This window comes from Labrus mixtus, chromosome 13 (assembly GCF_963584025.1).
Source record: "Labrus mixtus chromosome 13, fLabMix1.1, whole genome shotgun sequence".
In the NCBI taxonomy this organism is placed as follows: Eukaryota; Metazoa; Chordata; class Actinopteri; order Labriformes; family Labridae; genus Labrus; species Labrus mixtus.
Window position 1 is genome coordinate 27890567 of NC_083624.1, and position 27015 is coordinate 27917581.

Genomic DNA, 27015 nt, shown 5'->3' on the forward strand with positions numbered 1-27015 from the left:
TAGTAATGGGAGGCACTGGGATTCATGTCTTTTGTCTTTTTTTAAAGAAACCTTCCAAAAGATGGAACTTAGCTTTAAAATCGAATACAATACAAGCCCTGGCTTTAAATCTTCAGCTGGTAGGAGGCAAATCATCATGTTGTGTCTTTAAGAAATGACTAAAGCTCCTTTTACATCAAACTTAGATAGAAAGAGAGAGGCAGGGCTTTTATTTTGAAATACAAATAGTTTAGAAAATATTAGCCTTATAAAATGTCTTAAATATTTATACTCCAAAGGGTTTATGTAAAAAAGAAATGTAGACGTTTCATGAAGTCCATTTTCATTGGTCTATTGTATAACTATTTTAAATTCAACCTTTAACTGTTCTAAATGATCTACTCACTCTCACAGCAGTGTAGTCATCTTTAAGTTGTTAGCTGGTCACAGCTTTTATATTAGATTTGCTGCAAAAAGAGTAAAAATAAAATTGGTTTTGTGGTTTGAAACTGGCCCCTCTTCATACTGTCAAACACTACGTTATTCAATGCTTGTTTAAAATCTCCCTTAGCCGGCAGGTTATTTAGAGTTAGAAATAGTCAAACAACTGCATGAAGCCTGATCAACCTTATTAAGTGTTTTTAGTCTCAAGGTTTATGTACATGGGAGAATGTTTCAGCACTGTATTGTACTTCTTTCTCTCTGGCTTTGTTTATTTAACCCTAAATGTTTTGTGCCGGTAAGAAGTTAAAGAATGGTTGAAAATGATTTCAATGGAGGTGCCATGTTGAAAGAAATATGGATTTAGATCATAATTTTTTATATTGACTAACTAAGTTCAAACATAGGATTTAAGTAACAGGCTCTGTTCTGAGTCTGTTCCACACTCGAGCTTCGTGCTGTAGACGTCTGAACCACTCTCCAAACAATGAAGGCTGCGCTACAAGAATTGGCAGGTTGATTTAAAGTCAGTGGTTTCAAACTGGCTGTTTCTTTGTCTTTCTTGTTATCCTGTCTTTTACTTTTAAAAGGCTGAGCACTCGATTCCAACATTTAATATCTCCATTTCAAATCTCAGTTCTCTGTTAAGCTCCATGAAATAGCTTAACAAAGAGTGGGTTCACTTCTAGTTCAGCATTGGCATTTGCACAAAAACATAAAAGCCTGAAGTAACCCTATATAATCATTCTGTCCGTCCTGTCATCTTTCATTGCGTCTGTTTAGCAGCTGCATTTAACATCCCGATGACAGATCACATGGTTTGTTTTCTTCCTGCTTTTAGCTCTGGGAAAGAATTGTTGAATCCTCCTCCAACATATCAGTTGACTGTCACTAATCTTTAAACATCTTGTTTGTTTTTTTCATAGCATCAGGCTTGCGATTGACAGATCTCACTGTGTCTTTGTGCCACGAAAGATAAATTGTTAGTATTTAGTGTTGAACAGTACATGTGTCAGGAGTAACTGTGAATTACACACTGTCTGCCCACGGCTTTAATTAACCAACATTGTTGGCACCATACGGAGCTGCTGCTGCTGCTGCTGCTTCTGCAGCCAGAGGGAGTGAAGGAACACTGCAGAAACTCTGATCACCGACACTTTGTTTACAGGCTTTCAGCTCAGGAAAACATTTTAAAAAAACATTGATCAGGGTGGAAATGGTTCACAGCAGAGTCTAGCAGCCAGCTTTTGATTTCAGGATTCTAAGTTTTCAGAAAGAAACCTCAAACTTCTAAACTTCAGTCACAAGTGTCTTCAAAGACACACGACTCTCTGCATTCTATCTGTCCACGTGTTTATCAATGTGGCAGGGTAAACATCTGTTCCGTAAAACGACGGTGTGAGTGAAAACTGTAACTGCTTCCTGCTAGAGCACACAGGGAATTTCTGTGGTAGTGGTAGAACAATACAAACATTTGAGCTTGATAACCATCGCCCACATGAAGCACTAGTTCCTTATTTCAAAACACTAGTTGGAATCCTGTGTCTAAACATTTTGAGGATTTAGGTAACAACCCAAAACTCTTTACAGAGAAGTTTTAGTTAGTGCTGTCCTTCTTATTAACATTTTTTTCACTCTGTAAATCATTAAATAAATTCCTCTACAAACCCCTTAGCAGGTCGTGCTCCATGTACTGTATGGAGACAATCATCCTCCAAGCGGGTGGCCTGGGTTCAAGTCTGACCTGTCGCTCCTTTCCCACATGACATTCCTCACTCTCTCTCCTGATTTCCGATGCTACATTTTCAACTTTCCGATCCAACGAAAGGCAAAAAGCCCCCCAAAAAATATTTTCAAAAACCAAATCCATCACAAGTTCCCTGTGCCTTTGATGATGTATGTATCGTCTTAAACAACAACAAAGACTCCAGTAGTGAAATAAATGATATCTTAGATATACTGAAGATTTTGCTTTAATTTGCCTTTAGGTTTGGAGGTAATGATCAAAATATTTTCTGTGTATTTTTGGCCAACTTTTCGTTGTTGTACAACTCATCATGTCTTCATCTTCTTGAAATTTCCCAAATAAATAAATAAATAAAAACAAATACCACTTTTAAATGCCTTAAACATGCCAGTTTACTGAAAACATAAGCAAAACCGTGCACTCATTTCCATTCGATCTTTCATGTCCATTTTGCCCACAGCCACGTCTCCCAGAGCAGCTCCCTGGAGGAGGTTCGTCTAGACGGGGACAAGTTTGTGCCACCAGCACCCCGGAATGTGGAGATGAGACGGGACCCGGTGCTTGGCTTTGGATTCGTGGCAGGCAGTGAGAAACCTGTTGTGGTCCGCTCAGTCACACCAGGTAAAGAGCCCCTCAGCTGTATGCACTGAACTCTAATATCACAGTGACTCATCCGATCCATGGCCATTATCAACACATTCCCCGAAGGAGATGTTATCCTCCTTAAAATGTAGTGCGTAAGAAGACATGAAAACCCACTCAGGCTGCGCTTTACGTCGATGATTCATTGATTTTAACAGCACTCAATGAGTAAGCATTCATTAGAGCCTTAAGCCATTAGACAGGAGTCAAGAAAATCTAAGAAAAATGGTGTCACTGTGCAACGTTTGTAGCACTTAACCTGTGTTTGGTGTGCGTTTGCAGGGGGTCCATCAGAAGGGAAGCTGATCCCGGGGGACGAGATCATCATGATTAATGATGAGCCAGTCAGCTCAGCTCCCAGGGAGAGGGTCATCGACCTTGTCAGGTATGACAACACACTAAGGTGAGATGACATTTACCTGCTGTTACTCCTCTTGTTTATAATGAGACAAAGGGTTTTTTATTGTCTCACCACATTCAATCAAAGTTGATCTAACTTTGCTTTTTTGACTCACAGAAAAGACCAAGGCCTGATTTAATAAGAATTAGTTGCAGCTGCTAATAGCTCTAAAATTGCGCCTCATTAAAACTAAACTTCTAAACTTCTATTTCACAAATAGAAATAGATAGCAGTAATAGCTTGCTCCTTGCTTTGCGTCTGAATATGGAGAGAAGCTGTCTGCCTCCTTCCCCAGCACAGAGCTCTGCTCTCATTTTGTCCTCATCATGATGATGAGGGGGGGAAGGGAAAACTTGAGTATCAGAGGCCAAACTCAAAAAAAGAATATGAGTTCCTCAGTTTAAAACAAAGCTTTCTCCCTGAATGGGGTGAGCAATACGAAGAAAAACAACAACAATCTTATGCTCATCATGTGTAACGGCTCCAGACCTCTGCACACATGTGGATGAAGTGTCAAGCAGCTGACAGATTTAACCACTGGTTCTATTAATAATCATAATGTAAATGTATAATCTAAAGATTATTTACAGATTCTGTGTATGTCATACAGAGGTAGTATTATTTTCCTGATCACTGGACACTTTTTTAATAAATACTGTACATGGTTACTATGTTACTATGGCACAGGTACATACTCTCAGACGGTCATTTATTTCACTCTAACAGCGTATGGCTGTTGGTACCAGTGTTTATGAGACACTTTTTGCAAAGAGGCTGATTTGCCTAGAAAGGGGGCAAATGTTTCTCCTGACAGCATCATGGTTCATTTCAATATGTGCAAACATGACTCCACAGCTCATTTATGGAGCATTTAACTCTGCGTGTTTGTGAATTAAACACCGTCTTTTTGACTCATTTGTAAGGGTTTTGCGGGCGCAAAAGCTAGGTTATTATAGGTACGGCTTGTGATTGCTGGATTGGACTAATAGAACCATGTCCTATGTGTACAGCCAAACATTTCTACTGCTTTTGTTTTGTGTCACCACCCACCCCATTTACTGTAATTTAGCTGTATGCTGCTGTTGATGCTTCTCCATGTGTCTCATTAGATTAATATCAGTGACACAGCTGAGTGGCTGGTTGAGATCTGGTCCTCGTGTGACCTGTGCTGCAGTCTGTAAACATTCATTAGTGCAGGGAAAAGTGCCCATGTGGCCTCTTCTTCACAGCTCCTGTGGCCTTGTGATGGGTCTCGGCAGGAAATCTCTGCACTATGTTCTTCCTGCTGTGGTCCCACATGAGCATTTTAAAAAACATAACCAGTGTGGTTTTTCTTTTTTTTTTTTTACATTTTACACCAAAAAAATTAATCTACAATTAAAAGTATTTTTTTGTGTGTTTCTTGCAGGAGCTGCAAAGAGTCCATATTGTTGACTGTTGTTCAGCCATACCCAGTAAGTTTCTCCATCTCTATGAATGAAACAAAGTGCATTCCAATAGGATGCTTGTGTGTCTCTGGAGGGGATTAGTCTGTTGACTCCACGAAAGCAAGTCATTAATCATGCCATATGTTTGTGCTGGCACTGTATCAGTAGTGCCTTAGCTGAGTGTTAAGAGCCCCCACTAACTTGAAGGGAGTTCATGCTGCAATCCTTCCAAGTCGTCTCATGTCGTAGCGTCAGAGCCTCGCAGGACCTAAGATGAACCTGCCATCAACACTTAGGGTCACAGAGCATCAGATGTGATGAATGCAAACTGCCAGGAGCCTTTATATGCTTACTATAATTTAGCAGAAAATAAAAAGAAAGCAACAAACATACTGCTTCTGGAGCGACAGAAATCTGATCATTCTCTCTACAAAGTGACTGAAATTTAAGTGTCTTACTTCATGATGCAACATTTGCTATAACTTGAAAATGTAAGGTGTAAATGCATCTGTTGATTGTGTGTTTTAATTCACCTTTTCAATGTCAGAGTGTTTCAGTGGACCTGAAAAAAACCACTTCACAAACAAAATTGAATAAGGGTTTGATTTGTATAAAATAAGGTTGATGTATTCCACAATAGAGGAATAAGATGCAGCCTGTAATTGCCTCTGTTTACCAATGCCTCGATGACACAGCAAAGCAGTAAGGCGTTGCTCCCTCTCATGCCCTTGCACTGAGCCACCTTAATTCTATCAGCACTGAGTGGAGATTTTATTTTTTTTCAGAAAGGGAACATGTCCTTGAAATGTGTGAGGGTGAGAGAAACATAGCATCACTCTGTCCTGATTGTCCATTTTTTTTGTCTTCTTTCATTTCAAAAGTCTCCAAAATCAGCATTCATAAGCGCAGCCAAAAAGGCCAAGTTAAAGACGAATCCTGTTAAAGTACGCTTCGCTGAGGAGGTCATCATCAACGGCCAGGTTCCCGTAAGTCACACACTGATTCATTCTGTACACATCAAGGCTACGATCAGAAGACAACAGCAGCAGGCTTAAACTCCTAAAGCTCTAAAATCAAGGAACTCAGAAATCAAGAACTGTAAAATGATGACACACATGAGCACTAAATGCACCTCCCCCTTCTTCTTATTTATTCTCTTACATCATCAGGATGTAAGAGTATGTGAGTATGATTGCCAGAAAAAAAAGGGGCTCTCTCACACAGAGCTACAACAAAGAAGAGGGACTATCTATCAGGCAGTCATATCCTCTGAATAGAAAGGGCTTTGAGTGCATTTTTTACTTCTATTTTTGAACATTAAAAACTTACAACAGGTCACTAACATGTTTAAGTTTGATGAGAATATCTAAACAGTTTCTGTCTCTGTTTAAATCAAAGCTTTAGTCGTGTAGGAGATCCTCACTTAGCATGTTGAATTGAAGCATAACCTGTCCACATGTCTCGAGCTTTAAATACGATCCACCCAACAGCATCTTAACGCTCACTCATTTACATGATATGCTGGTTGTTTTATTGTGGGGGGAAAAAAAGTGTTAAAGTATCAAAAATGTGGTTTCACAGGGCGCTTATGTGTCAAATTATTTCCTGGCTGCCTGCAGTAACTGTCTCCTGCTGTCACTGTGGGAAAAAAACAACAACAACCTGTCAAATAGTAGCTAATAGAGGCGCTAGTAGGTGGATTTTGTAACCTGCAGAGCTGGGCTAGCTGTTTTTCCACCTGCTAAATGTCTTCTCCTGTCGCCTTGTTCAATAAAAAACTACAGTACATGAACTCTCAGTTAGAAAAAGTCATTTTGGTAATGACATGATTTTTGTTTCATCCTAAAGGAAACGGTGAAGGACAACTCGCTTCTTTTTATGCCAAATGTGCTGAAGGTGTACCTGGAGAACGGGCAAACTAAATCATTTAAATTTGACAGCAACACATCCATAAAGGTATGTGATTAAAACAACGTGCTTCACTATTCAGCTGCATACTTTAAGTGATGTTAAACTTATATGTGGACAGTAACCAAATGTTGCACCATACATTATAAAGTGGTAATTACTTTCTGACTATGGCCTTCAGTACCTACAGTATGCTTACTATGTACATTTAATACACATTATTTATATATTTTTTAACTCTGCAGTGGAAATTCAGATCATATGTTAAATAGTGTGTGCGTGTGTGGGAAAGGATTTACCGTTATGGCATTGAGCCGGGCACAAGCAGGATGCTGCATGTGCACATTTCTGGTGTTAGATTAACTGTGACTTTGTCTTTTTGGAAGGATGTCATCTTGACCCTGCAAGAAAAGCTATCCATTAAAAGCATCGAGCACTTCTCCCTGATGCTGGAACAAAGAGCAGAGGGATCTGCCAGCAAACTCATGCTCCTACATGAGCAGGAGATGCTAACTCAGGTGAGCCCGTGCTTTTTGCCTTCTACAAGACAGAGGGAGAGGCGTTTGAATAATACATGGTAATAAGACAAATAAGACTTGATGGTAGAAACAGAAAAGGGGTACAAACTGTTTTTATCTTCAGGATACATACCGGTGTGTATTTATAGAACATGAGGAATGTTAAAGCCTAGTTTTACTTTTGGGAAGAGTGCTTATCCACTTTCCTGTCAAGAGTGATAAAATATTGATACACCTCAAGAAAATCACTACTGCTTGATTTTACTCTCCGGTTTCTGTATGCTTAGGTCACTAGAGATGAAATATGATAGTTCATTTTACAGAGGCTGGTACCTGGATTGTTTCATACCTTGGAGAAACAGCTATGCTAGCTTTATCTAGTTTCAGGGCTTTATGCAAAATATCTTTCTCCTGGCTTAAAAGGAAAAATACTCTAATTGGCCACAATGCCTATCTATTCCATAACTGTCAAAGAGGTACATCATGACAAGATACCTAAAGTAGCATGTCAAGCTCTGTTCCTGCCCATCTTAAGAAATAATTCTTGGAAATGGGTGAGGACTAAAAAATGAATTAGTAGAATGCTTGACTGATGTGACCCTCCTTATCTTCAGGTGACACAGAGGCCGGGGTCACACAAGATGAAGTGCTTCTTTCGCATCACTTTTGTCCCAAAGGACCCCGTGGAGCTGCTCAGGAGGGATGCAGTGGCTTTTGAGTACCTTTATGTCCAGGTGGATATCAGGAAATACATAAAATATGCATGCACATTTCTGCTAAAAGTTTTAAGGAAACAGAGTATGAAGACTTTCTCTTTCATAATGACGGTAGCTAACAAGCGGTTTCTGTAAGTGTGAAGTTGTCTTGAGTTTTGTGATAAGAAAAGTAACTGAAGTGTAACCTCCTCCTGTCCTCTCTCTCTCTGGCTCCTCCAGAGCTGTAATGATGTGGTACTGGAGCGATTTGGGTCAGAGCTGAAATACGACACGGCTCTCCATCTGGCCGCCCTGCAAATGTATATTCTAACCATCAATACCAAGCAGTCCCAGAAAGTTTCCCTCAAGTATATTGAGTAAGTAGATTGAATTTCAGGCTGAGCTATGCAGGCTGGAATCTAAGTATTGAAGATTTTGTTGCCTCTAATGACTTGGTCCAGCTATAGAGGACACTATGGAGTCTGGAGTAACATCCTCAAAAAACAATGAGTTCACTGTGTTCTACTACAGAATATACATCCCTGCTTGTTAGTTAATGATTCTTAGTGTATCCTGTCAGAAAATCCATGAAGCACCTCTGGGTGAAGGAAATCGATCACCGATCAAGAATGATGACTTGACTGTTTTTCATAGTGATCCAGCCACATTCTCTTATCTTTGTGAATTGTGCCTCTGCAGGAAGGAGTGGGGTCTGGCCTTGTTCCTGCCGCCTGCCGTGTTGTCCAGCATGAAAGAGAAGAACATCAAAAAAGCCCTCACTCACATCCTCAAAACCAACCAGAACCTGGTGCCGCCCGGTAAAAAGGTAGCTATTTCTTTCTTCTTCTCTTTTCTTCTTCTCTCTGTGTTTGTGTGGCTCTCCATCTCTATGTGCCTGACTCAACATCTGAAAAGACTCTTGACTACCACCTAGTGGACTGTTGCATTTTAAAATAACTGTGGCTGGCTTCTTGAAAAGAAACTGCTGCATCTCAGTTGAAGGTTACTTGAGCTTGTCTCCTGTCTTACGTCTCTTTCTTCTTCTTCTTCGTATTCCAGCTGACTGCCCTGCAAGCAAAGGTCCATTATCTGAAGTATCTCAGTGATCTGAGGCTGTATGGAGGACGGGTGTTTAAATCAATACTTGTTGTGAGTGAAACCATCTTGCTATCTCACATTTTATAAGTAGAGGGCGACTTGAAAAAATATCACATGCTCATTGTCATGCTGGACTCTCTGCTCGTCTTCACAGCAAGGCGAGAAGCACACAGAGGTGACGTTGCTGGTCGGGCCCAAATATGGCATCAGCCATGTGATTAATACCAAAACAAATCTGGTGGCACTTCTGGCTGATTTCAGTCATGTGAACCGGATTGAAATGTACACAGAAGATGAGAACAGGGTCAGAGTGGAACTACATGTTCTGGACGTAAAGGTTAATAATCATTCCACTTTTTTAAAAGGAATAACACATGCTGACTGGTTTTATGCATATTTTCTGTATTTTTCTAACAGCAACACGTCTGTTCAGCAGTCATCACAGCCTCATTCTACAGTTCCCCATTTGCTTTGTCCTCATTGTCCTCTTATCTTCCTCTTTCACAGCCCATCACTCTCTTAATGGAGTCCGTTGATGCGATGAATCTGGCCTGTTTGACTGCCGGCTACTACAGATTACTGGTGGACTCTCGGCGTTCCATCTTCAATGTGGCCAAAAACACAGATGGTATGAAGAAGAATACATCTGAAACACAGGATGACTCATCAGAAAGTGTTTGTGCATTTTTCACATTTCTGCTTCCTCTTTGCAGGCCATGCAGCGAGAATAAAGCAGAACTACCAGGCCATCGAGTGTACATACAGCACACCCCACAAAGGACCCGATGAGCGGAACATCCAGAGGTGTAGCCAAGATTACTCTGACCAAGAGTTTGAATACCTCGACCACGGGAGGTGTGAAAGCCAACCGGTCTATGTAACCGAGATCCACCAGGTCCAGCACTCGATGCACATGGCAGAGAGAGCCGAGTGCTGCAGGGTCCCCTACACCCAGACTTACCTCAATGTCCCAAGGCCCAAACCCCAAGACTCTTCCAGGGGTGCAAAGGTCTCCTTTATATTTGGAGACCCTCCCTTAGACGGTGTAAACCCCCAGAATCTGGGTTACCAGAGACTGATGGATGATAGCCCAGAGATTCTAGACAATCACAGCCCCATGTACAGGCGACTGGAGGAGGACTATAAGATGATGGATGCCATAGAGGAGGGGGACGGGTATCACTACTCTACCAAAATCTTTGGCACCACTGAGTGCATCGAGGAGCCGCTGCTGCACGATATCTGCTACGCCGAGACGACCGATGACGCAGAAGACGAGGATGACATCAGCTGTGAGGAGGACATGGTGATGAGTGACATTGACAAGCCCATGTTACTCTCACTCTCGGGTTCCAGCGATGACATCATTGACTTGACCTCCCTCCCTCCCCCGCCGGAGGGTAATGACGAGGAGGACAATGACGTGCTGCTGCACTCTCTTAACCTGGCCATTGCTGCTCCTCCTCCCGGCTTCAGGGACAGCTCGGACGAGGAGGAGCAGCAGGGGGCCAGGGCCCGGGCCAAGGGGGCCTGCAATGACATCCCGGTGTCTCTTATAGATTCAGTGCCCACGCACAGAGCAGGGGGCCATGGGGAGCCTCTGAACGATGCAGTGGTGTCCACCTTACAGGCCCTCGAGGCTCTCGCTGCATCGGAGGAACAGAGTCCGGCACAGTCAGAGAGTAGCACAGGTTCTCCTTACACTATTGTAACGTTCATACATTAACACCACACGTGTTCCAGCCATTCATTTTTCATTTGTTGTTCTTTATTTTATTTTTTGCAATAAAGCCCATTATGTTCTATGTTTCCATTTGTTTGAGTATTTCTTCATTCACTTTAGCACATAATCATTTGTTCATTACTGCATCATTCACTTTAATTTTCATTTGTTGTTGTTGTTTTGTGTTTCATTTTGTTTGTTTTCTCATATGCACACTGCAATGTTAGATCTCTGCTGCAACACATACTCAAGCCATTTATAACATGTTCATTTTAAGTATTTGAGCTTTGTTCCCTATTTTATATTTAAACTTAAATTTTATTTTGGAGTATATTGATTTTTTTTTACTGTCAATTTAATAAAACAGTGTTCACTCCTTATTCCTAGGCCAAATAGTGTTGTCATTACCAATAGCTGAGTCCAATATCTTAGTGCCTTTATGTGCCATTAGTCAAGTTATTAATGGAACTAAAATTTGTCATGTACAATATTAAACATAAATGTTGCCATTTGATGAATTGTACCAGACTTTGTTTACAGCCAATTACAATTAATGATTGTTTACTATTGTTCTGTTAATGACTGTTTGTCTCTCTGTGATACACAGGTGTAGAAATCTCACGAGCATTTAGTCCTGACTCCTCAGATTCTGGCAACGAGACAAATTCCTCCGAGATGACAGAGAGCTCGGAGCTGGCCACTGCTCAGAGACACTCAGACAACCACCTGAGGCTGCATGTGGCTATGACAGAAGGATACCATGCCGTGAACGATGACAAGAGAGAGGGCACTGTGGCCAGCGGAGGTGGTGTAGGAGCTATGCAGTACAATCCCCAGGAGCATCAGGAGGAGGAGGCAAAGTCATCCGCTGTTTCCTCCTCTCAGATCTTTCACTCAGACGGCGGGGAAATGGAGCCAGAGACAATGGAAATCAAATCAGTCAGTGAATACTTCACCAAGATGCACATGGACTCAGTAATGAGCAGACAGAGAGGGAAACAGAGGGAGGCAGAGAGCAGAGTCCAAGGAGAAACCTGTGAATCCTCTGACAGGTCTCACACGACGTCTCAGGACTCAGCTAAAGGGGAGCCCCCTCATCTTGTGGGGAAGTATAACGCTTTCACTGTGAGGGATTCCTATTACATGAATCAACTTGATCTGGGGCGAACGCACTTTGACAGGCATCAAAAATGGCAGCAGAGAGCGCCTGGAAACAAAATGGCAGAAAATGTGTCCACAGAATGTGTGCATGACTCACAAGCTGCCAACGCACAAAGGTTGACAGTAAAAGGAGAGAAACAAGACTCGGATGAAAGAGGCCAACAGTTAGATGCACACGCTCGCTCCCCGTCCAGGGGGCCTGCAGAGGGGGATGCTGCCTCCCAAGAGAACGAGCAGCTACAAATTAAGACTCAACCGTCGGAGCAAGACGTCACGCGGCTACACGAATACCACTTGAGCAAGCGCATGTCATCGATACAGAGTGAAGGCGTTCATTCTCTCCAAAGTTCACAATGTTCCTCTATAGACGCTGGTTGTAGCACAGGCAGCAGCAGCTGCATCACTCCCATGGATTCTCCCCTTTGTGCAACAGACAATATGCACGTTCTGTTAGAGTCATCGCTCAAGGGACTGACTTATGGAACTGCTGAGGAGAGGGCGTACGGGCCCCCGGGTCAAGGGAAGCTGGGTCATCCCATAGACCCCACCCTGCTGAGGAAGATTCATGCAGCTACCAGTGCAGAGCCGGGGTTACGCGTGACAGGGGAAGGCAGTCACAGAATGCCAAAGATAAAAGAAACCACAGGTAAAACTAAACAGAAGGGTGCTCTCTTGTACGTATGTGTGTCTGTGTAAGTACATGACATCATAGAAAGACAATTACTTCAGTCACTTAATGCCAACACAAACATCAAAAACACATTTTCTCAGCGGTGTACAGTCATGCAGAAAGCTTTGTTTTATGCACCCATGTGTCGGAGATTTCTGCATCACTTGTACATCGTGCAGGAGAATAACATTTTCTTCGTAGTGCTCACATCAAAAAAAGCACCAGAGACATCATACAGCTTTATAAAAAGTGCAGACCTCACTTTGATTTTCCAAAGTGTAAAATCTACTGATAAATTTTGACAAAGGGGCCCAATGGGGATTGACTTGCTATTAGAGAAGGCCTCAAGCAACAACTGGAGGAACTACAGATTTTGGTAGTTTTGCAAAGACTTCATCTCTCTGCCCCAGAGGTTGCTGCTTTATCTTACAAAGGATATCTCAGATCTGGAAGAAAATCCAGAAAATATGCAAAACTATCTGCATATACTTTTGAGACGAAACATTTGGTACCCCCAGAGGTCCTAAATAAATCTGAGGGCTCGCTAGACATTTTTGTTTAAAATATTACTTTAATTGGGTAGGAATTCTTTGTTTTTCTTCTTGAAATCATATATAAATGTATTTTAACCTTCATTTAACCAGTAAAATACACAATCTCTTTTTCAAGAGACCTTGCCAAGACAGCAGCATAAAAGTTTCAGACAGAGCAAAGACAGTCAATACAATATATATTACATCAAGCAACAAATGGGGAGCATTAAGCAGAGTAACATGTGCATACAGTCGTCAAATGATCCTTTATCCTGGTTTTAAAATCCTCTAAGACAACTAAATGCTCTAGTTTAAGGTGACTCTGCATTTCATACCAAGATGATGGAGCAAACACAAAAAAAGCACTTACACCAAAGACAGATGGAGTTCATGTAATGACGTAAATGATGAGTCCTTGAGATGGAAGGCTACAGCTGCTGAGAGCTTTAGGAATCAGCAGAGAACATACAAAGGAAGGCAATTCATGTAGTATGGACCTAAAAGGAAAAAAATGTACCTATGAAGACATACCTGCTCGCTGATACTGCACACAAACAATGTGTACGAAAACCCAAACCAGAGACAAATGGCAATGCAGCATGGTACACTCAGTCCAACTTTTCTAGTTAGGATGAGGTAGCATGCACATAAAGAATATCACTATAGTCAATCACTCCTACAAATGTTGCTTGGTTGAGTTTCTTCCTAGCAATAAAAGAAAAACTGCTTTTTTTTCTTTAGAAGAAACCCCATTTCACCTTCAGGTTTTTTGTTCATCACTCGATATGTTGACAGAAAGACAGATTTTCTTCAAGTAAAAAACCCAAAGTATTTATAGGTTGGAACACGTTCAGTCACTTTCTGTTTAAAGTAAAAGTCTGGTAATCATCTGTAACCATAATATGTATTTCTATTATGTGAATATGTGCTCAAGAGAGATGCTTAACAGTTCTTTTTGTTTCCCTACTACCCCTAGTGTAGCTTGCACACAGCTGAAGAAGGCTGGGGAAGAGTCATCTTTAGCTCTATATGAGACCAGTACCACCACCACCACCATGTCACCATTATCTTTAAGAAGTAGCACAGAGCCTAGTGAGCTAACACAGGCCATCCCAGAGTCTGACCCACACATTGTGGCTTTCCCCTTAAGTGGATCTTCATGTGACCCTACAACAGGCAGCCTCAGGAAGCCATGCAGGGCTCAGACGCTCAGGAGGAGCTTAAGCACCATATTGCCGGGTTCCAGGAACTTAGAAGCCCTGTTTGAGAAGACAAAAACCTCACTTAAAGGAAAGAGTGGTGGTCAGAGTTGCCAATCTCAAGATCCCCCAAAAGTACAGAGGATGTTCTTGGCCAAAACCTTGCCCAAGAGCTTATCCCAGGGTTCAGTCGCATTGAACTCATCTGGCAGAAGGCTGGTAGGAGGAGCCTTCCTGACGCTCCCAAAGTCTACAGCACCAAGGCTGGAGGCAAGTACTCGGAGGTGTCGTGGACCATTCGGTCACTGCTTCCTGCGGAGAAAGTCAAACGCTGAAGGTCACGATGAAGACAGAGAGATGCCCTCACATGCTCTGTTCTCTGTTAGTTCAGCTTCTTCCAGTCGCAGAGAGAAAAGAGGATTGAAAGCTGAGCAGAGTAGTACAGCTACAGCTATGAATGACACAAGTCTTAAAGCAAGGCTGGCTCGTGTCAATTCAATGAAGGGGAAAACCTACAGCCTTCACACAGGGTTTGCACTTGCAAGAAAGGATGCCTTAGATATGGTCACTGTGTTGCGTTCCAGCCTTGGCCACTTTTCCAGAGGTGAGAAGCCTGACATCATCGAGGCTGACATGGATACACACTCCCAGCTGCTTCTAATGCAGAGCAAAGTGCTGGGCAGCGCCTGCACTCAGATGGCTGTGGAGTATAGCAGCCCAGAGGAGTTACTTCTGACTCTGACGCACAGCTTTCACACGCTCTGCTGCTTAACTCAGGCCTGCATGTCGCTGGTAGAAGGCCTGAGCAGTGAGAGGGAGCGGCGTGAGATGGTAGCCAAGGTGGACGAGGTAGTCATGAACTACGTGTGTTTGCTGAAAGCTGCTGAGATGGCTTCAGGAGGCTCCCCCGGTGACCAAAATGTGAATGCATTGACACATCACTCTGCCACCATGTCTACTATTCTAAACACACTAACTCACTCGCTGCAAACACTGCTCAAAAAGTAAATGTTTTTGTTCTGATGATTGATTTTAAAGCCATACATAAGAGACATGGGTTTAACAGCCAATCTGAACTGCTGTGAAAATAAATAAAAAATTGCCTTGTGTATACAATATTTAATTTTGTAAAGTTAATATAAAATGATATGAATCATTCAAGTTTTAAATAGATTATATTAAGGCCTTCATGGAGAAGATCAAATCACTTCTCTCAAGTATATTATCTAATATATCAAAGGGAATATTTTAATGATAAATTGGACTAAGCATCTAGATTATAAAAATCTTGAAAAATCCTTGTTTATATTGTAAAAAAAATAATTTATGTTGAAGAAATGAATACTATATATATATATCTATAAATATATATAGATAGATATATATAGATATATAGATATATATATATACAGCTATTGACAAATCATTGCACAGGATAAGACATGACCCTATATGATCTTTTCATTTGCTGGATTCACTTTAATTTCATGAATACTTTACACATGAACACCGAGTACTTTCCTTTTCTTTTTTTGTCAACATCATTAAAAGATTTAAACTTTTCAAAAACTCTTTTCTCAAATATTGTTTGTCTATCTGTGTTTTAATAAACATGTGTGTTGTTAGCCGTTAATTGGGATCCTCTCAAACCAATACCTTGTGTTTTATTCAATTTTGCTGTGGTAAATACAAAATCACTGATTACCTTTTCAGTTGACCTATGAATCATTAAAAGCAGAAAACAAAGGCGGAATAATAGATTTTACAAGTTTTCTCCTAAATATGCATTATTCATACAGAAACACTGCTTGATCCATGTTTAGTTTTATAACTATGTTTAAGAATTCATGATATTACAATTTACTGAAGCCTGGGTGGAGGTAATGCTCTCTGCATTAATGATGATGAGGGTCCATTTTGTATTTTACTGTTGCCATCATCTGCCCAGGGACTACAGATGAAAATTAGCTAGTTAGCTAAATCTGGTACAAAATGTCTTTTCTCTTCTGAGACTAATGTTTTTTGGTACACTGTCCCTAATCTCACTTAGGGCACTGGTGAGAGTGTTTGCACCTTGACATGTGTGAGAGGAGCCAAGCACATGCTGCACGGGGTTTATGCTTATCAGAGTCAACAGCCATTCTCCGTGAGGCTGCACTTTTAGCTAAGTGCTAATATTAGCATTAACATGACAATGATAATTTGCTATGTTAAGCAGGTAACGTTAAATGTAATTGCCATTTTTGTTTAGCCTGTTAGTATTTTCTTATTAACACCCAAAAAAAAACACAAAGTACAGCTGTTAGCAGTCATGTGCCATTGAACCAAAGTATTTGACAAATCATGCTAAAACCAGATGATGGCAGTAGATGAACAATCAAAGACATAATTACAATTCATCTTGAGGAGGACTTGAATGTTAGTGCTACATTGCATTAAAAGTTGTTAATATATTTCAGTCTGGACCATCGTAGCGGAACAATAGGCTGCTTTTACCTTCTATAAAGCTACTTCCCATGTCCTATTTTGTCTTTTTTTTTTCATTTAAATAATGCAGATATGGTAAATACTTCATCTAAAACAACAGTGCCAATTTCTGGCTTACGGTTTTCACTGGAAAGACCAACTATTCATACATACTGTCTGGACAGATAATGAGTAAGGATTAATGTTACTTAGTCACAGAGCCAAACATTACCCACAGAACAGAAAAAGATTCTACCTGTTGCCAAAATAGCATGATTGCCATGAAGAGCTGGCACACCTCAAATCATGCACATGTTTCACTTTCCCCTGCAGGCTAATAAGAAATGAAACTGCTCTTTCCATTTCTGGTGACCACTGAATCACCCACAACTCCTCCACCTGTGCTATAATATGACACCTTAAAGAGAAGCAGACTGATGTCATTGATCCTTGTATTCTAAAGCAAACCTCTTCATAGAAACTTAAGCATATACTGTATTAGATTTGCATCGTTATATCACAAAAGCTATCCTTAACTATTATCAACCAGACATTGCAAAGGATGACAGATTTGTATATATGTGGTTTGTGACAATAGGGAAGTGATGCTGGCTAATTATACATAGCCTACAATGGGCTCACCCAGCCATCTGTTACTTTCATCTCAACAACTTGGAACAGATCATCAATGTTACACTTAGTTCAGCACTTGATGCAACTCCGAAGTCGAAGCAGGACCACTCATCAATCCTTCACATGAACCATGTTCTTCCATCTGGTGAGTGTCAGTGATTTTGTTCATATACCAGTTCCATAAAGGCATCCATTTTAAAGAGGGAACAAAAGTTTTCAGTTATATTTCCAAGTACCGTATTATGTATTTAACATACTAAAAGTGTTTTGATACTGTCTGATGTAGATTATGACTGTTTTCTTAGAAATGGAAGTGTATAATTAGCATTCTACCTACACGCATTTCGGTAACACACATGTGTTTCTGAACAGATTTGTACGGTGCTGCCGGGCCTGTGCAGTTATCTCTCTGTGTCGACAGCTACCATTTCTTATCCAAAAACCCTGCCATGTGATGTCAATGAGACCAACAACGGGAGTGTGGTGAAGGTAGACTGCACTGAGAGAAACCTCAAAGATATCCCCTTTGGCATCCCCAGAGACACTACCAATCTGACGCTCACCATCAATCATATACCTAGATTAAACTCCACCTCTTTTCACGGGCTGGAGAACCTGACTGAGATTGACATGAGGTGCAACTGTGTGCCCATCAAAATTGGTCCCAAGGACCGTGTGTGCACCGAGAGTGTGACAATAGAGGAAGATACTTTCACCAACCTGAGGAATCTTCAAGCCCTGTATCTCGATGGAAATCAGCTCTACAGTATACCTAAAGGCCTGCCACCCAATCTGATCCTGCTGAGTCTGGAAGTCAATCACATTGTTAAGATTTCTAAAGCAAACCTCACAGCGATTAGAAATATCCAGATGCTTTATCTGAGTCAAAACTGCTATTATCGTAATCCGTGTAATGATTCCTATAAAATAGAGGCCGATGCATTTTTACAGCTTAGCAATTTAACATTGCTATGTCTTAAGTCAAATAATTTATCCTTTATCCCACATCAGCTCCCAGCAAGTCTGAAGGAGTTGTATCTCTACAACAATAACATTCCAAAAGTCACTGATGAGGATTTCAAAAACTTAACAAACCTTGAGATTCTAGATATAAGCGGAAACTGTCCTCGGTGTTACAATGCTCCTTTCCCATGCATCCCTTGCCCAAATCATTCACCTCTTAATATCAGCGGGGCAGCTTTTAAAATGTTGACAAAGCTTAAGACACTCAGGCTGCACAGTAACTCCCTGACATTTCTGCTACCCGAGTGGTTTGCCACCACAACAGAGCTGAGAGAGCTTGATCTCTCATCAAACTTTTTAGCAATAGACATAGGAGTCACCAGATTCCCACTTTCCCTGAGCAAACTAGAAGAACTTGACCTTTCATTCAACTATGACCTTCAGAAGTACCCCCAAACACTGAGACTGAGCTGCAGTTTCGCCAACCTCAAATCCCTTCGAGTTCTCAGACTAAAGGGCTTTGTGTTTCAGCAGCTAAAGCCAGAGAGCATTGCTCCTCTAAAACATCTAAAAAACTTGGAGGTTGTGGATCTTGGTACAAACTTTATTAAAATGGCAAACCTTAGTATTCTAATGGAATTAAAAAGCTTTAAAATAATCAGTCTGTCTGACAACAAAATATCTTCCCCCTCTGATGGCCAGGATGTTGTTGGTTTCTCTGAAGGAGAGCCTTTGCAATGGTCTCCCATGCCAGCTTCCGCTCCGTACCAAAGTAAGGAAGTGAGAGAGATCCATTACTTCAGATATGATGAATATGCACGCAGCTGCAAATACAAAGACAAAGAACTCGGGGTTGTCACATCCTTTGTCAAGAAGCAATGCCGTGAGTTTGGCAAAACCCTGGATGTGAGCAGAAACAATATATTCTTCTTGCATTCAAGATTTTTAAATCTTGGGGAGCTGAGATGCCTCAATTTGTCTGGGAATGCGATGAGCCAAAGTCTGAATGGCTCTGAATTCACCTATCTGACTAATTTAAAGTACCTGGACTTCTCGTCAAATCGCCTGGACCTACTCTATTCCACTGCATTTCAAGAGCTGAAAAGTCTGGTCATCTTGGATATCAGTAATAACAACCACTATTTTGAGTCAGAAGGCTTGACTCACATGCTTAATTTCACAAGACATTTGAAATATCTCAAGGTACTGCTGATGAACCACAACAAGATCTCAACTTCCACCAACACAGAAATGGAGAGTCAATCTCTAGAGAGGTTAGAGTTCAGAGATAATCGGTTAGATCTGATGTGGAGAGATGGGGACACCAGATATTGCAATTATTTCAAGAAACTAAGTAATCTGACTGTGCTCGACATATCACATAACAATCTCAATTTCATTCCCGAACAAGTATTCAATGGTTTACCAGACAAACTGTCTGAGCTGTACATCAAAAACAACATATTAAAAGAGTTTGATTGGAAGAAACTACAACTTCTGCATTCTTTGCAAGTACTTGATCTAAGTGGGAACAGTTTAACTAAGGTTCCAGGCATGCTGTCAAACTGTAGCCAATCTCTCCAGAAGCTCATTTTACATAAAAATCATATCGTAGAGCTCAGTCAAGATTTCCTCAAGGATGCATACAACTTGAAATATCTGGATCTTAGTTTCAACAGCATACAGCACATTGACAAATCTAGCTTTCCAGACGATGTAGTTGATCAGATGTCCATGTTGCTGTTGGACAACAACAAATTCCTGTGCACTTGCAATGCCACTTGGTTCATCTCATGGCTCAACAGGACTACAGTGTCCATTCCCAGACTGGCCACAGATGTCACCTGTGACAGTCCAGGGGCACAAAGAGGACATCCTGTCATCTCTGTGGACCTGCTGGCCTGCCAGCACCACTACTTGTCAATCATCCTCTACATCCTCATGACTTCCCTTGTCCTCAGCTTCCTCACCTTGTCTGTCTCCAGCCACCTCTTCCTGTGGGATGTTTGGTACATCTACCACTTCTGTAGAGCCAAGCTTAAAGGCTACATGCGCCTGTATTCCCAAAGCGCTGTCTATGATGCCTTTGTGATATATGACAAAGAGGATCCTGCAGTGTCAGAGTGGGTGATGAGGGAAATGTGCGTCCATCTGGAGGAGCGCGGAGATCGTTGCCTGACACTATGTCTGGAAGACCGGGATTGGATACCTGGATGTCCCTTGATCGACAACCTTTCCCAGAGCATTCACAAGAGCAAGAGGACCGTCTTCATCCTCACCAGCAGATACATTAAAAGTGGCAACTTCAAGACGGCTTTCTACATGGCCCATCAAAGGCTAATGGATGAAAAGGATGATGTTATCATACTGATCTTCTTAGAGAAAGTGCAGTGCAATTCAAAGTACTTGAGATTAAGGAAGAGACTGTACAAGCGGTCTGTCTTGGAGTGGCCAACAAACCCTCAAGCTCAGCCATACTTCTGGTTCACCCTCAGGAGTGTATTGGCAACAGAGAGTCACAAACAATACAACAATCTCTTCAAAGAGACTCTGTGAATCTAGAAATAAGTTGTCATGCTGTCATACTACTTCTTCAAATTGTGATTGTTCTCAATGTACTTCTCTGAGGCATTTAAATGTGTAAACAGCTCGTCATGAAAGGAACTAAATAGAATATTTACAAGTAATTGTGTGCAAACTTTGAATTCCCTGTTAACCATTATTCATCAGAGAAGCGGTAGGCGCTCTTTTACATCTCTAGAGGTTATACCATTTGAGTGTTCTATGAAACTGCTAGCAAATAACAAAACAGGGAAGTGAGACTGATGCACTTCCTTACATGCCTCTTCTGTGTCAGAACCTTGTTATGAGAAACAGACAGCTCATTGCTTTTTATGGTTGGTTTCAGCGGCCAGGGGCTTTTAATGAATGCATCTTGTACATGAACGGAGACGATCAGAAATGAAGCATATCTTACTTTAACTTCTGGTGACCTGGTGACATGGAAGACATGTATGATGTCACTGTTGGTTAATTAAGCTGAGGGATTTTACAGTTCCAGAAATTCAAACATTTTTCAAGGCAATCTTTCAAGGATGTTAAGGAACCAGTACAGTGCATGCACAATGGTGAGTTTCATTGAAACAGGTTCATCTATACATGTTAAGCTTTGCTTTGTGTATACCAGAGATGTACATGTATATACTTTTTAAAAAACATCTTCATCGCCATGTATTATATATTTACATTTTGTTAGTGTGCTTTTTAAATGAATATAGCTCTTGTATAATCATGAATTGTTTGATGCACTTGTTTTTAGAACCTTACTAGTTAATATTTGAACTGAATGTGTCATATATTGACTCATTAAGATTTTATTTTTGCATTTGTGAAATTGGGTTGTTCACTATATACAGCTATTAAATTTCACCCACAACTGTGTGGTACAAAAAATGCTATCTTTTTATTGATTTAATGTGTATTACCTTCTTATTTAGTGGCAACAGATACACACACACCCAATGAGCAGGTGTCCCTCTGTTATTCAAATTCATACAAACAAGCACAAGAGGTTCTGACTACATTCTGGTTTCCAAAGACATCATGTGTCAGGTCGACTATTTCAGGAGAAATGAAAACTTAATTCAAGGATATTTACATTTTCACTTGATGGAAAGTTGAAGCCATATTTCCCTCACTGTAAAAAAAAATCTGATAGCTTCATTGTCGAGATGAAACATTATGGAAATCTATGTGACACTTTTAACAAACTCATGGGGAAAAATATGGGAAACAGAATGTTGCAAAATGAGGGTGGTGTACCCTCTTCGGGTTTTTCTGCAACAATCTTAGCTCTGAATGGAATGATCAGAATCCTGTTAGGCCATATACATTAAGCATAAATAAGATAAATAAACATTATGTCAGGTTTTTGACGATTCCTCTCAGGCATTTCACTCACTTTATGACTCTTCCCTTTTTGTGTACTTTGTCACTTAGCTATATTTATAAAGCACTTTTTTGAACACTAGTTACAAAATGCTTACAGCATAAAATACAAATACAAGAGGAGACATTCTATGATATTAAAATATACATAGCCTCTAAGTACTGCAACACATGCAATGCACATGCCAAGTAGCTTTTAGCACACACAATCACCACAGAATTATATTTTCTGGTCATAGCAGACATTGCTGAGCAAAACCAAGAGCTCTCAAAACTTAGAAGTGGAAGGATATTTACAGGCTACTGCCATCTGCTGGATAAAGGTGGTACCATACACATTTTAATACTACAAGGGCAACTTCCAGGTTACATGTTTTACAATATTTATTATACAACCTTTCAGAAAATGGCTGTTGACGAAAAAAACCTAAGGTAGGGTGTGTGGCGAGTCATACTGTGATCGGTGAGCAGTTTTTGAGAGTTTACAGAGATATGATGCGCAGGCTGTTACAGGTATTTGAAATAATGCATCACAGTAAGCATTTATCTCCCACTTGCCCTCCTCGTGATTAGTTACAGCCTTTGATACGTGATTCATTTTAATTTTTTTTACAACATTTAGTTATGAACACAGCTTTAGATTTCCCAAGCTAACACCTGTCACTCACCGGTACACCTGTCCAGTTCTCCCCTGGTTCAAATCACACCACAACTCAATTTCTCTGGCTGTTACTTTGCCCTGTTCATGGTCTCTTCAATATCTAACTGCCCCATGTCTGTGCATACAGATAAAGAGTTTGTCTCCTCTTCATTGACAAGACTGACATTAAGAATTAAAAATCTAATTTATTATTAAGTTCCATGTTTCTTATTGTTAAACATTCAGCATGACTCCCCCATGTTACATCACATTAGGTGTCTGTTTTGATGTGGAATTAAAAGTATGTGCTTTCAAAAAGGATTCCAGACGTTACAGTAGACAGTAGAGTACTAATTCCTATATTTTTCTGAATATATTTTCCAAACCATTTAGATTCTGAGGTCTCCAACCTGCAAGTGTCCCTTTAAAGGACAGTTTCACAATGTGTCAACTCTGTCTTCAAACAACAGTTAGGTGGCAATAATTAAGAACAATTTCCTGCTGATATTATGCTTCAGACTTTTATTTTGGAAGATACAATCTGATTCGTCTTCGTCAGTCTAATCTGTTGGAGCCTTATATTAAATGGTTCATAAACCTGTATAATTCCAAGTCACTTCACCTGACCCATGTTATTGTTTATCCACAGACTTTCAAATGTTGGATGCACTTGCTGCTGTTCAGTCTGTGTTTCCACAATGAGCCTGCTGCTTGTAAACCTGCATGGATGACACCGCAGTTCCCATGTGATGTCACACCCTCCTACAATACATCCAGTGTCCTGTTTGACTGTAAAGGGCGCCACCTGGATGGAGTTCCTCACGGGATAACAAGCAATGCGACGGAACTCATCTTATCAGAAAACTACATTAAAAATATTACTGTCGCTTCATTTTCAAACCTGCAGAACCTGACTCGTCTCGATCTCGGCTGGGCAAGCAAAAACAAAGGGCTGATCATCGCTGCGGAGGCTTTCAAAAACCTAACAAAACTACGTTCACTGAGGCTTAGTGGCAATCTCCTGACTGAAATTCCCGGCAACCTCCCTGTTAGTGTGGAAATCCTTGATTTACACAATAACAAGATAATGAGGTTAGATAACAGGAGCTTCGCTGGCTTAACAAACTTGACCGAGTTATGGTTATCCAGAAACTGCTACTTCTGGAATCCTTGTAACAAATCCATCACAGTTGTTGACGGAAGTTTAGCAATTATGACCAAACTTAAGATTCTGGACTTGTCCTACAACAACTTAACTGAAGTTCCAAAAGGATTGCCCAGATCGTTAACCATGTTGAAACTGGGTTCTAACCAAATACAGTACATCTCTGAAGAGGATTTCTTGGGGCTTACAAATGTAAAATCCCTTCACATACAAGGGAACTGTCCAAGATGTCACAATGCTCCATATCCTTGTGTTCCTTGCCAAAACACTTCCATTGCCATCCATCCCAATGCGTTTAATAGTTTAACACAGCTTGTGACACTGAACATGGGAGGAAACTCACTGACCTACCTGAATCCCTCATTGTTTGAGAACTTGAGAGCGCTTAAAGAATTGTTCCTGTCATTTAACTTCTTACTAAACGCAATAACCAGAGAAGCAACATTTCTAAAGTCCCTTCAAAAGCTGGAAAAAATGGACCTTTCATTTAACTTTGCTTCCAAGTGCTACCCTAAAACCATAAACCTTTCCAAGGAGTTTTCAAATCTGACATCACTTCGGACTTTGCATATGGAAGGCTTGGTCTTCCAGGATATCGGGCCGCACACCCTCAGTCCTCTCTATGAGCTGAAGAATCTTTCAGCATTAAACTTAGGGACCAACTTCATTATTCACTCTGGTTCCACAATATTTGAAAAATTTTCACACCTGAAAATGATTTACCTGGCAGAAAACAGGCTCTATCCAATGCCAGTGAGAAGTCTTTCATCTCCACTTGATGGATACAGTCAGGAGCTGGACCTTTCCATCTCACCGCTCATCACACAACATCCACAAGATCGTGATTACATTTTGAAACACGGCCTTATCAAACAAGAGTGCTTTGACTCTGGAAGAGTGATTATCCTCAGCTCAAATAATCTCTTCTTCATTACTCCACAGCAGTTTGAGCACTACGGAAACATTTCATGTCTCAACCTTTCAGGAAATGGATTTTCGGCCGCACTTAACGGAACAGAGTTCTCCTTGCTGCCTAATCTGACATACCTTGACTTGTCGTACAATAAGATTGATCTGGCCTTTGACGACGCCTTTAAAGAACTGGAAAAACTACAAGTACTGGATATTAGTCACAATTCTCACTACTTTACAGCATTTGGTGTTACACACAATCTGAATTTCACTCAAAATCTGCCAGTTCTAAGAGTGCTGAATATGAGTAATAACTTAATCGACAGGTTAACAACAAAACGCATGTACAGCAAATCCTTAACAGAACTTCGGTTTGCTCATAACTATCTTGGCAAGATTTGGAAGGTAAACGATGGCTCGTACAAGACGCTTTTTACCAATCTTACAAATTTGACTATTTTAGACATATCTTCCAACAGCATTGCAAATATTCCGGATAATGTGTATGAATATTTGCCACGTAACCTCACAAACCTACTCATAAGTCACAACCGTCTTACTGACTTCAATTGGGACAAACTTCTGTGTTTCCCTCAACTTGAAACTTTAGACCTGAGCTATAATTATTTAACTAATGTGACAGGTTCTAATGCAAAAGTCACACACACTTTGACTTTACTTGACCTGAGCCATAATCACATTTTCGAGTTGGACAACGGATTTCTACAGGTTCCAAAAAGCCTACAGACTCTTAGTCTTAGAAACAACAGACTGACCATCATCAATCAATCCACCTTCTCACTTTGGCCTGAGAGTCAGATTAAGACTTTGCTCTTGCAGAAAAACCCCTTCCAGTGTACCTGTGATTCATTCGATTTCATTATGTGGATTGAAAGCACTGATGTAAAGATTCCTAGCCTGACCACCGCAGTGACCTGTGACACACCAGCAAACCGCAAGGGTCAAGCTTTGATCAACTTTGATATTCAACAGTGTGTGAATGACACAATGGCTTTTTCTATCTACATTCTCACATATTCTTTCGTGATGGCTTTCATGTTTGTCTCAACAGTTGCTCACTTGTTTTACTGGGATGCCTCCTACGTCCTACACTATATGAAAGCTAAGATTAACGGATACAGAACTCTGAACTCACCTGACAGTGCTTATGACGTCTTTGTGACTTACGACACCAGCGATCCACATGTCTCTGAGTGGGTGTTGGGGAACCTGCGAGTGAAACTGGAAGATGAGGGAGAGAAGCATCTTCCTCTGTGTCTGGAGGAAAGGGATTGGCCCCCAGGAGTCCCGCTGGTAGACAACCTCACTCAGAGCATCCGATACAGTCGCAAGACACTGTTCGTCTTAACAGAGAACTACGTTAAGACCGGGGTTTTTAGACTGGCAATGTATCTGGCCCATCAGCGCCTGCTGGATGAAAATGTAGATGTGATAGTGCTTCTGATGCTGGAGCCTGTCCTGCAGCACTCTCACTTCCTGCGCCTGAGGAGGCGGCTGTGTGGGGAAAGCGTGGTGGAGTGGCCGAGAACACCTGCCGCAGAGCCCTGGTTCTGGCAAAACCTGAGGAGTGTGGTCAGAGTAGACAATCAACTGATGTACAGCAAGTCTTATTCAAAGTACTTCACCATCACCTGAGGCGAGGACAAACATCAACTGTTTGAATGATTCAAAACATTTTTTGTGGAAAATTCAATCGTTTTGAACTGTTTTGGACTCAACTTTTATCAAAATTGTTTCATAATAGTTGCTGATTCAGACACAGTTGTAATAAATGTCTTGTTTTCTGTGTGCAAATTTTACAGTATATAAATAAATCAGTCAATTTTAATCTAACGAGATTTTGCTGTGTATTATTTTAGTCTGCTATTTCATTACGACTAACTTTTCTTTGTTTGTAAAAAAGTACAAAACACCTGAGGTCCAAATTTCATCTGAGAAAATGGCAATTTAGGGACAAACTACACTTCTTCCCTGTTAAAACAAGTTTTTAGAGTTGTTTGTGGTCCAAATGAAATTATTAGTTTAAAAAAAAAGTCTGTTAACATTAGCAAAACCACACTGATCCGTTCCGAGCTACTCCTGTAACTCCATTCTTCGTTTCTCCATTTCAAAACATCCGGGTTATT

The 27015-nt window shown here is 40.8% G+C and overlaps 3 protein-coding genes and 1 long non-coding RNA gene across 8 annotated transcripts in view; 3 read left to right on the forward strand and 1 right to left on the reverse strand.

Moving 5' to 3' along the window:
• Positions 1 to 15794, forward strand: part of frmpd4 (FERM and PDZ domain containing 4) — a 33964-nt gene extending 18170 nt beyond the window's left edge. For 3 of the 5 annotated variants that reach the window (XM_061054584.1, XM_061054585.1, XM_061054588.1), the window contains 15 exons: positions 2628 to 2788; positions 3092 to 3212; positions 4618 to 4663; positions 5518 to 5622; positions 6485 to 6592; positions 6931 to 7062; positions 7677 to 7796; positions 7998 to 8134; positions 8457 to 8583; positions 8817 to 8906; positions 9010 to 9192; positions 9363 to 9483; positions 9569 to 10546; positions 11186 to 12385; positions 13924 to 15794. In XM_061054584.1, the coding sequence (XP_060910567.1) occupies positions 2628 to 2788; positions 3092 to 3212; positions 4618 to 4663; positions 5518 to 5622; positions 6485 to 6592; positions 6931 to 7062; positions 7677 to 7796; positions 7998 to 8134; positions 8457 to 8583; positions 8817 to 8906; positions 9010 to 9192; positions 9363 to 9483; positions 9569 to 10546; positions 11186 to 12385; positions 13924 to 15149 (4855 nt within the window). In that variant the 3' untranslated portion in view covers positions 15150 to 15794. The remainder of the gene's footprint in view (positions 1 to 2627; positions 2789 to 3091; positions 3213 to 4617; positions 4664 to 5517; positions 5623 to 6484; positions 6593 to 6930; positions 7063 to 7676; positions 7797 to 7997; positions 8135 to 8456; positions 8584 to 8816; positions 8907 to 9009; positions 9193 to 9362; positions 9484 to 9568; positions 10547 to 11185; positions 12386 to 13923) is intronic. The other 2 variants (XM_061054586.1, XM_061054587.1) reach the window with 1 other exon arrangement.
• LOC132987488 (uncharacterized) overlaps positions 1 to 26163 on the reverse strand; it is a 47864-nt gene extending 21701 nt beyond the window's left edge. The window contains exon 1 of the long non-coding RNA XR_009675620.1: positions 26025 to 26163. This is a non-coding gene — a long non-coding RNA (uncharacterized LOC132987488). The remainder of the gene's footprint in view (positions 1 to 26024) is intronic.
• tlr7 (toll-like receptor 7) lies at positions 17096 to 20786 on the forward strand. Its single transcript, XM_061054590.1, has 2 exons — positions 17096 to 17385; positions 17613 to 20786. The coding sequence occupies exons 1-2, from the start codon at positions 17371 to 17373 to the stop codon at positions 20757 to 20759; spliced, it is 3162 nt and encodes a 1053-aa protein (XP_060910573.1). The 5' UTR covers positions 17096 to 17370; the 3' UTR covers positions 20760 to 20786.
• LOC132987485 (toll-like receptor 7) lies at positions 20943 to 26722 on the forward strand. Its single transcript, XM_061054591.1, has 2 exons — positions 20943 to 21331; positions 23441 to 26722. Exons 1-2 carry the CDS (start codon positions 21299 to 21301, stop codon positions 26522 to 26524), a joined length of 3117 nt encoding a protein of 1038 aa, XP_060910574.1. The 5' UTR covers positions 20943 to 21298; the 3' UTR covers positions 26525 to 26722.
• Positions 26723 to 27015: the final 293 nt, after the last annotated feature.